At 48.7% G+C, this 11,291-nt stretch overlaps 1 protein-coding gene across 1 annotated transcript; it reads left to right on the top strand.

Moving 5' to 3' along the window:
* Positions 1 to 6,127: 6,127 nt before the first annotated feature.
* On the top strand, positions 6,128 to 7,082 carry TRV_02365 (uncharacterized protein; the record flags this gene model as incomplete). The annotated part of the gene is made up of 2 exons (XM_003023467.1): positions 6,128 to 6,246; positions 6,314 to 7,082. Coding segments are annotated over 2 exons (888 nt in total), but the record flags the coding sequence as incomplete, so codon positions are not given.
* Positions 7,083 to 11,291: the final 4,209 nt, after the last annotated feature.

Here is an 11,291-nt window from a genome sequence, read left to right as displayed (position 1 = left end):
TTTTTTTTTTTTGGTGTGTGCCGACACGGCCGCAGGATGGAGGGATGTGTACTCCGTACGGAGGAGTGTTAGGATGTCAGGTTGGAGCATCCTGCATGGGTGTTTAAAAAGCTGTCCTCCATAGAGGTCTGTGTGTCTGCTTCAACTACAAATGGAGTAAATAGTCTCCTTGTCCTGGTATGGGTTGGCTGACTTAATCACACAAATTAAGTGCTCCCGTACATCCATCCTTGCTATATGTCAGGGATCCGGTTAATTACAAAACACTAAAGAAATTCTCCGGCAGACTAACAACCGTTTTAGCAGCTTCTTTTTCCCTTCCTCCCCTCACTACTGTACATCAGAAAGGGCTGCAGAAACAACTATGGGGATGAAGTATAGATTGTCTGGACGGTGAGACTCAAGATCATATATAGATCTATTTATTCCGGACAACGGTTCGGTCTGTTCGTGACGAACGAGGAATATACTCCGATACCGAGTTAAAGCACCCCAGTCAGAGTGTCATTAAATTGACCCTGTTCCCTCTCCCTCAAGATTGCGCAGTCCATCGCTGTATGCACCATGTGAGGGTGACTTTGTGCGGGCTCAGGAGGATTCAAAGAGGCACTGTCCTCCTTTGGGGAGCCTGCACGAGGTCACACGCTGTCGACTGCTGGGAACCTGGATGAAAGTGGTCCATAAAAATCTTCCATGGACTTGGGATATCACGCCCGATGCACGTTCTGACTCAGTTTGTGTCAAAACATCTCTTCATTTTCCCTTCATCCTTCCTTCCCCTCAACCCAACTCCACTCTAGTTTTTCTCAGAACCGCGGTTAACCCAGCCCAAAGAAAAAAAAAAAAAAAAAAAGAAAGAAAGAAAGAAAGAAAGAATCATGAACTCGCAAGGGCATAATCTCGCGGTTCAGTGCAAGCGAGGGTGGCTCGTTAGTTTTCGCTTCAGGAACAGGTAATTACAGACATGACCACCTTGCAGAGTCTGGAGACTTGAGGCATACCCCGGTCGGACGCAGAATTATTTATAAATACGGGGTGGTGTTCTTAGTAACGAGTCTCCCATATATTAGCATTTGCCAAAAGCCCAAAAGGCCATGCGCAACAAGCTTTTCGACCAGCTGAGGTTTAATCCAGGCCGCGGCCGCTTCTGACGAAACGTGGACGGCTGACTTTGACCCTCCTTGACGTTCCAAAATCTAGCCTCCTGGCCACATCCTCTAGTGCCTCCGAGTTATCCACAGCTTTCCATCTCAACAAAAAATACGAAGCAATGGAAGTTCATTTGCTCGAGATAAGAAACTCGCTCTGTTGAAAATAGAAACCAACCCTCAGTGCGCCGTCCCAGGCTTCCGGTGTGGGCATCTGTGCCAACACACCGTGGCACGGAGGACGATGTACGGATCCCGGAGGCAAAGCATTCGACATCTCGTTTACTCCGTAGACCATGCCACTTTTCCCAAAGTGATGGAACTCGTGAAACAAATGTTCCCCCTTGCGCTTTTGCATAGGTAACGGCAGTTGCGGTATTCTTTTCTCTGAGACTTGGTTACTCAACAATTCACCTCTCCAACGAATGATATCCTGTATACGCCGAGGTGTGGGCAGCACTCAGTTTCAAGCCTCACTCCTCCCGAATTATCACCAACAGACTACTTTCCTTCCTTTTCTCCTCATTTTCATGACGTATATAGCACAAGATTTTCGAGCCTCAGAGCCAGATCTACGATCATCAGGCACCAAGCTTCTACCCCCTCACCCTCTGAACAAGAGGAAGGGTACTGGCTAGCAGGTGGGAACTAACCCTAGTGTACCATCCCCGAGAGCTGGTTAATTAATCCTATCGCAGGCTGTATATATTTAAACCTAACTGCCATCATGATCCGAAGCAGGCAGCATTGCATGGCATGTGTATGGAGTATGCCGGCGTTTAAAACCTCACCTTTGTTGTCGAGCTGATACTTGTGGCGGGAGGGATTCCTCTCGTGTCAGCGCAATGCCTTTAACCCGTACACAATGATCATCGCCTGGTCTCCGCAGGATACATACTACTGAGAGGCCTCATGCAGTTCTCATCATATGTATGGAGTAAAATAATCGTACTTCTCTGAAATCACTCAAGCTCGGCATGTTCACAGGACGACCAAGACCCGCGTTCCTCTCCAGGGAACAAGGAAGGAAAACAGGCCAGGGGCCGGAGCTGTTGCATACTCAGTGCGCATGAAATCATCAGAGGCAGCCCGTTGCCCAAAACGGCAGAAGAATACGGAGAAGCCTTGCTCTCCCATCCAAGGTACTCGATTACCTTTTTCTCGTCCATGCATACCACCACATTAAACAAATGCAGTCCAACTGCTTCTTTTTTTTTTTTTTTGCCTCTATTCCACGTGTCAGAAGGGATAGATAAGTAATCCAGTTTGGATTCTTCTGGAACAAAGGATAAATAGTTCTCTTGACTTTTATTTCCTTTTGAGAAAATAAAGAATTATCAATTCAAACGGTCAACGTTCTTGCTTGGTGACACAATCGGCTGACAACAACAGACGAAGGGCAAGGGTCAACGATCCAATCGTGCATTCTACTTACTATGACTCTGGCCACCACCGCCACCCTGAACCAAAAAAACTTCAAGTCAAAACTCCTCGGATCCGGAAACCTTTTTGACCCCTGCTCGCTGCGGCATTAGGGAGTAGGACAAAAGGGAGGAAAGGTGAGAGGAAAGGCGGCTGTCTAAGCCAATTGGCATCGTGCATCGTTCCTGAGCTTGAGTTTCCCGGAGGGCGTAACCCCCCCTAACTCAACCTCGATCTCAACCCGACATCCATGCAATGCGAGATGAAAAAAAAAGTGTGCCATCACCAAAATTTAACAAGTGTATACGTAAGTCTTCGGCAGAAGGAACGGAGTTTTACGAAACGTTATACATCCGGTTCAAGCTCCCGGTACGACAGTAACAGAAGTCTGGAAATCAGATGCAGAGATGCAGAGCACGCTGAAAAGTCAAGAAGGGGATATATTTTCCGCTTCCAGGCTTCTTCCGGTCCCTTCCCCTGAACAGCTCAAACAGGGGGGCAACACAATGACCTCGAGATATGGCGTTATCATCAGCAATTACGGGGTATATCGAATGATATGGATTTACCGCTACTCCGCAGTGCTGATACTTTCCAAATTCTCCCTTTTGCCTCACGGCAGCAAGCACATCCGCTGACTTGTTCACCTTTGGCCCCTCAAGTCTGTGCGAACAACAATCTGTTGACATCTATACTTACAGAATTCCTATCGCTAAAGTACGGGCATGTCTCTCTCGCTCTTCTTATTATTAGGAGCCCAAACTACCCTGACCCCAGCACGGCTTGCTCGTGTTCTCGCCGGTGTTCAAGAGCCTGCCAATAAAGAAGGACATGTAAAATTGAAGGGTGGGTGTTCAACAGCTGAGTACGGAGGGATGGAGTTCATATACGGAGCATAGGTGCATGCCATGACATCACCTTCATTGTTCGTCCTGTCTTGCATCAGGTAAAGTGTTAAGACCAGTGGTATGGTATGACGGCAGGAACTCGCCAAACTCTTCCATCCAGCTTCTGGATGTACAACGTTAGTAGCGTACTCTTGTTCTCCCCATGATCTTCCACGTTTCGAGCAACCTGTTAGCCTTCATAGTGCTTTCGTTAGTGAGGGAGACGAAGCTCAACATCAAGCCACAGGAACTAATTATTCCTTCTCTTAGACAACTTCAGATAGATTATTATTCGAATGGAATCAAGCAAGAGAGAAAAGAAAAGAGGGGGGGGGGGGAGGAAAGAAAGCCAATCAAATCAGCCACAAAATATCAAACGCAAAGGGGAACTTTCTTTTTGTCATGTTCTCCTTGCTCGCCCGTATTTCTTTGATTCGCCGGTCAAGAACAGTTATTTTCCAAGGGACAGGGAAGTGTCAGTTCCTTTTTCTTGCGGAGATACGTCAGGCAAAAGGATTTGATCCTCTCAGTCAACGTCTTTGGTATCCCAACCTTGTTTTAAATGGGATCGAAGGCTAATGTGTGCAAAAATATTGCTGGTTGAAACAGGAATAAGCGAATGAGGGACAAACAAAAGCCCCAGATACTTCAAGTCGCAAGGGACGGCATCCCGATTTCCTGGGAGCCTGCGCACTTTTAATCATTGGCCGCCTCCTTTGGCAAGCTGGGCTCGGGGTAGAGCTGCCTAATTGATACTGTTTCCTCCCTTCTGAAGAAGAAGAAATAAAGGGAAGATACGGTCAAGATGCTGATGATGAACGGTAATAATGCCCGAATACTTGTAACGAGACTAGGGAGTGGAATAGGTCTTCCACAAGAGCAAAGGCTTCCCCAAACTATTCGTCTCTATGAGCAAGCTCCGAGCAATCTCAGGTTAAGCTGAGCTTCCCTACGGCTGGTCTGGGCATATTCCCTAGTACTCTGTACGGATGCGCCGTCATTCGGAGTAGTAGACATCTCGAAGCAGCCGGAGAACTTGCGAAGCTTCTAATCCAGCCCCTGCCGCAACGCGGCTTCACTAGCGCATCCAAATGCCATTCGATAGTTACGAGACCCCTATCTATGCATGACAGGTCTGGGTTAGCAGGCATCTCGAGGGGTGAAGGGGAAAAAGAAATAAGAAACATAAAAGGGGGATGGGAAAAAAAAAAAAAAAAAAAGGGAAAACGAAGAAAAGAAAAGAAATGAAATGAAAGCAGCGAAAAGCTAGACGAAAAATATTGGTGCCCTCTCTTGAAGATCTATCTGGGTTTGGACTCTCCGGTACGGAGCACTCCGTACAAAGATGTCAATGATGTGAATATTGGATCTTGCACCAAATTCGGTTATATATTGGCAATCCTTCGATGCCCTTGTTATCTGCTTCCCGCAAATATTGCCTGATATACCATGCGATCATCTTCTAACCTGCCATTTGTTTTAATAAATTATTTCGAGCCGTCGCCCTGGAAGGTCTCCGAGTACCGACAAGGTCTGCCGCCTCCGGAGAATGGAGATTGCCCGTCAAGCGGGAGATCTAGTTTCATGGATCGTTCGGGGATCCGATCTCTCTGGCCAACCTCAGGGCATCGATGTCACAAGACAAGGGATGCCAGTACTCAACATATTTTGGCCAGCAATCTGGATCCTCAGATCGTCGATTAGCAGCATGACACTATCAAACAAGCTTTTGAAATATGAAACTAATGACCGGACGATGTTTAGTTTATATGCTGTTGATATGCTGTCGCACCGGCCCCAGCCCCAGCTGGCACGCTATATGATAACTGATATTGCCCTCGATGCTTCTGGACCTTTGAGTTGTGCAACGGCAGCGTCGGGGAAACGAGTTGCCATCTCTAATATATGCGGCGTTTCGTGTGATTTCGGTGGGAATCAACGGCAATAGTCTGATCCATGATACCCCCTCACCTTTCACCATCCAACACCCTTGAAGATACAGGAGCATAGAGTATTCAGGGTCCTTCCTTGCGCGCTTGAGATTACCGTTGAGCTGCTTTCCGAGCAAGAGATGCAGTGAGTTACATTGACTGACCCGACTATCCATCTAACGATGGCTCACCCATGTTGAAACACTACCGGGGTAGCTATGTACGGAGTACATGCATTGGAAATTGAAGACTGCTATCTAACCAGATGTTTCATCAGTGCCCTTTTTCTGGTTATCCGTTGTTGCTTCTTATTTCTTATTGCTTATTTTTATTTATTTTTATTTTTATTTTATTTTTTTATTTTCTTCCTTTCAACCAGGAAGGTTGAGACTTGCACTTGCTTGCTCGTCACTTCCAATTTGTCCTGGTTCATGTCCATACTCTGGAGTAAAGAGATAGCTCATAATACCCAGAAGGAAGAATAATGGTCATCTGCCTGCCCGCCTGACGAGGGATGGGGATGTCCCGGATCAATGGAATGTGACCATGCAATAATCGGACCATTATTTTTATTCTTGTTGACCGTACCTTTGCACTAATATTGTGTGTCCTTTTTTCCCTTTGCTTGCCTGTGATCCTTCCCACGCCTTTTCGGCCGGAATAGTGGTATCAAACTGTGAGTTCGAGCGCCAGCAGAGAGGCTTTACGGACCGGTTGAGCTCCCTTGGAATGTCAATAGCTCGACACCATGAAGGTTATTTCTCCCTTGAGGGTCAAAAAACGGGATGAGGAAGAGCTGGCCTTGAATCCCGTATTTCGGGCTCTAAGGAAGCAGCTGGGTGAAAACATAATGCTTAGGTGAGTGTCATAATAGGCTTGTTTCCTGGTGAAGCTCTCCTGGGCTGATTGATCGTCCTCTAAGTAGGTTCTGTCCTGCCCATGAACCCAGCGTTCCTGCAGATGAAAAGAAAGTCTTCGAGTTACACCGAGACATACTTCATGCTGTCTTCATGCCCTTGAAGCAACTCATCAGCCACGCAACCGACATAGCATCTCATTCGCTCCCAGATTATCTTGTATCAGACCCAGAGCTGGCTTTCCACGGTGAAGCACGCAACGCGTTTACATGGCTTCGCTCTATTATTACCGACGAGCCTGACTGGTGCATGACCAACGGCTGCCCAGCCTGCGTCGTCCTTCACATCTTCCACTCTGAACCCCTGATACGCATAGTATCTGTTGCCTGTCGAGTGTCCAACTGGATGTCCCATGTTGGACTGATGGAGCCGTCCATGAAGCTACCAAATTTCAACTTTTGGATGCAGTCCCTTGCGAAGGCAGTCATTAATGACTATTTCTGGGGCTATGATTACTGGATGGAGACGTACGACCGATCCGTATACATGGATCTGAGTACCAGAAAGCTCGTCTATCAGTGCTTCGAGATCCGTGATGCTGGCTATAAGATCCCTCATCGGCCGCTGGACTATGACCCAGGCGTTACTGCAGATGGCAGACCTAGGATCCATATTGAAGATACCCCACAGCCTTTGTTCATGCCCGAGCATGAGAAATGGGAGGAACTTGTTTTGATGGCGAAGAAGAATAGATCTCGCTCTCACCTACTACCTCGCACTGGAGGCCAAGGGTTTACCCCTCGAAAGCACAGTAGAAGCACAGCTGTTGCAGTGTAAGTTAGAAGAGAGGCTATGTTTATTGCTCTGGGTTATGGCCGGGCGTTAAGGAATGGATGTACAACCAGACTCGTTCTTTAGAACCGTACCGTGATGTTTCGTGTAGTATAAATTATCGGAAATTCATATCTGTCATTGCTTGCCTGACCTGCCATATATGTGAACTCCATTTAGCTACCCTGTTTCTTGGGCGTTTATCATCGTTTTAAGTACTCCTGATCCAACAAACGGCATGCGGATTATGTGTATGTCCCCATATGGGTGAACCTCAAGACTTGACTTCAGCTTCGTGTCAAATAGCTATCATGGATCAAACGATCCTACCTATAATTAGCAGGTGGTTATAGAAAACAATAGAAGTCATCACCCTGATTCTAGAAGACGGAAAGGCGTTAAAAAAAAAGGCTGATCTCCGTCAGCCAGTTCGTAGGGCGTGCGAATTATCAATGCATCTCACGAGCAACTTCATCCCCTTTAACCGTATATGCGTCGAGATCATATACGTGTATCACTTCGAAGCAGGGGAGAACAACGTTTTGATTCATCCTGCTCTACCAATCTTCATCCTTTCAATTTGTTTAATCAAAGCCTTGATCATGAACGAGTAATAGGTGTTGATAGCACTTGGTATAGCCGTGGTGGTATTCCCCGAAAAATATAGGGGGAGTAAACGGTAATTGTTCCATCATGATGACATTTGAATATCATCTTCGAAGACACTCTCATCCCTGCCCCTTTCCTCAGGTAGACCGTACAAGCCCTGGCATATGAAACAGTAACTGAGATATGGGTCTGTGGAATTTGCCATTCTGAGCCAACGATATAAAAGGGGGCATCAACTGATATAATTGCTTGTAAGGCAGCGATATAATTTATTGTAAGGCAGCACACTAGTTGAATGCATCAATTACTACCAAGGCAGTTATATCAGATCAACTTGCAGTTGGTTTTTTATAAATATTAGCACATTCATGTTCATGCTGAGGAGTCTGAATTGGCCCGCCGGAATGAGCCAGGATATTATCCAAACCAAATTTCAACTCCTTCCATGGGCATTGTTCATAAGACAGGAAGGGCTTCTTCCGCATTCTTGATTCAAAGGGCATGCAGAGCCAGTCAACAGGTTGGAGACGTGGATGAGCTGCAGCTGCAGTGATTCAGCGGAGTGGGACAAGCCACTCTCCGCAGTTTGATCAAAGGAGCTCAAGTTCAAAAATTGGGACTCGACGGCTAACGGGGCGCAGTTCCGAGGGCAAATTGAGGGCTGTATCTGCATGGTAAACGGGATAGCCAGACATCCCTCTCGTGGGATGATGGAATTTGTTCAAAGAAAGGGTATATCCAGGTAACAATGTGGCTGTAAAAATGCGGCCGGAACTCGAACAGAGCTCTCATCAAGGCCCATCAGTGGCTTGAGGACTTGCATCAACTTCTCTTCCAATACTCCGTACGGCTTGGATGACTGGCCAGTGTGAATTGAGGAGTGGTGGCTGTGGCTGTGGACGCAGCAAAGGGCAAAAAGGTGACGTCTCCAAACCAGCCAGCATCACAACAACAAACACCAGGGCAAGATCAAGGCACAGCCGCCACCGGCTAAGCACAAGCAGCGCAAAGAAGATAAGCTCCTCAGCGAAGAACTCAATAGAGGAAGCTTAACTCGCTTCTTGTCCTCGAGAACGGCCCAGACAGCTCTCCGTCGCATGTCTCTTTTGTCTCCACCGGCCATCAGTCTGGTACGGTACCTCACGTCTCGCTCGCCTACAGCGAAACGCCATCGCCATCGCCAACTTCAGGGGGGGGTCTTTGTACCGACGGGATGAACGCGAGCATGCGTGGCTGGCCCCAATGGTAACGTCTTTGCATGGGATACGCGCAGACTTGGGCTGATGGATTTGAATCATGGGGTTTGGGGGTCTCAGCTCGCGGCCATGGTGCAGCACTTTGCGGATCACATTACACGTACAGCTGGACTGGGACATGAGAAAAGAAAGGGGGAAAAAAAAAAAAGGGAGCTAGAGGACGGACAGATACGATGTACCCGAGCTCCTGGGCTGGAAGTACAAGGTACATGGTGCAGTACTCCGTAACTACGTATTGCGGGAGGGTTGGCTGGCAAGGTGCTCGTTCCCTCGTTAGGGGGTATATAACCATAATCTTTTATATGAGGAAGGATAACGCAGCAAGATATACGGAGTAAGTGAGTAACTATGTGGTTTTGGGTAGAATTAATTACGCCTACCGCGGCCGCTAACAATGTCCCAGCGTAGGGTCCGACGGGCCTCTAGCCACAGTCTAGGGGATAATTGACATACTAGTGATGTTCTCCACACTCTCGTGTATATTCCCGGCATCCACTCCTCCGTACTTTTCTTTTGAGCTGTGGGTTCAGTTTATCAAGGCTTGACGGCGTCTCTTCCCCCCTGATGCGAGGGCAAGACAAGTTATTTGCGGAGAACAAGTGTGTAGCTTGTTATCTAATACGGAGTATGTCCTGGATCAAATGGCTGGCCACAGCAGAAGCTAGGTTGAATTTGGCGCGATGGCCCCCCATGTCTGGGTGGCAGACGATGGACCCTCACGAATCGATGTAAGTGATCGATTGGGATCATCGTCTATTTTAGTTGGGCGTGCTAATTGCGTCACAGTGCTCGGTATGGACTATCTCTTTATCTTTATTAAGAGATAGACGAAGAAGGGGGTGGTGATGGAACTACGGAGAGAATGCAACACTGCATACGGAGTACCATGACCGCGAATCTGTCCGTATGGACGAGATAAGGACGAGAGGATGATGGGGGATGATAGGATGCTGCCGGCTGTTAACTAGCCTACCAGCAGAGACAGGAGGAGTCAGTTGATCCAATGTTCCCCCTGGAGAACCCATATATAGTAAAAGGAGCGGCCTAGACGTTGGCGTTCCTTGGCTGGCGGTTCGCCATCGCCCATCTTTAATTGCCTCTCGATTGGGTGGATTGGAGAGGAAAAGGAGGCCAGAAGCAGAGAAGGGAATAGGGAGAGCGAGAGTAACGGAAGAGGGTGGGGAGAGGAGGAGAAGGAGAAGGAGGAGGAGGAGGAGGAGGGGGAGGGGGTGGGATCGAGAACCTGGCTCTGGACGAACTTTGAACTCGCTATCGAATGTCCAACAGCAAGCTGGACCGTCTGACAGACGTCAGGGCCCGGTCCCGGCCCCATGTTCGTTAACTCACGAAAAAAAAGGAGATGTATGGAGGAGGTGATGTGTATGTCTACGCTTACACTTACAGCCTACGCTTTAACTTGTACCCGACGGCGACGGCCCTCGCTTGAGCTCTTCTTACTCATTATTGCCTGACGGAGCGGCCAGCCAGCCTTCAGACGACGGGGGGGAGATCAAAGAAGAAGGGCAGCTGTGTGACGTGGAGCAAGCTTGGGGTGACCGACTTGGATCTGCATCCACCATGGCCCACGGCTGCACACCACTAGTGGCATTGCACAGACGCATATCCTGAGACGTACGGCGTACGTACATACATGATACTTACGAGCATAAGTACATGCTACCGGGAGACGGTCACGCCAGACCCGGAACGGAGCACCCAGGCAACGCGAGCGAGACAGGAGGGCCAGGGGGGCAGACGGGCAGGCAAGAGGCCCCGAAACAAGCGATGTGAGGCGGACCGAACGGCAGCCAGCTCGCCTGTGGGAGGAACTCGAGGCTTGCCTGCCAGCAAGCTCCATATGACTGTAAGACCGTGAGACCGTGAGACTGTCTCTTGTCTGCTGCTCGTCTGCGTGCCCACGAGGCTGGTGGCCAGAAACTCCAGGGCCAGAGGAAAAAGCAACCTCGCTGCCTGGAGTTAACTAAGTGGCGAGACGAGTCCATGTCTGATCTATCACCCTCGACTCACACCCGGCCGTCTACTAAACCCCTCGACCGCACCCCGACCCAACGTCGACTCTTTTCCCCCTTCGCTCTCAGCCAACGCCGACGACCCCCGTCCTGCCGCCCGCACCGTCGTCTGCGGCCTCACTGCCTTCGGCGTCCTCCTCCTCCTCGTCGTCTTCCTCGTCCTCCTCCTCAGTGTTTGATGTCGAATAACACTCAACTTTTTAAACTCCCGAGAATAACACTTCAGCCGCCGAGCCTCTCTTGGCCCGGTCTAGACCTTTGGTTCGAGCGCCCGGTAATCTGCATACCAAAGTTACGCAAAGTTACGCATGGACGCGGGC

Source organism: Trichophyton verrucosum, assembly GCF_000151505.1.
Source record: "Trichophyton verrucosum HKI 0517 chromosome Unknown contig00206_1.f1.exp, whole genome shotgun sequence".
NCBI classification, from domain to species: domain Eukaryota; kingdom Fungi; phylum Ascomycota; class Eurotiomycetes; order Onygenales; family Arthrodermataceae; genus Trichophyton; species Trichophyton verrucosum.
This window is presented reverse-complemented; position numbering and strand designations above follow the sequence as displayed.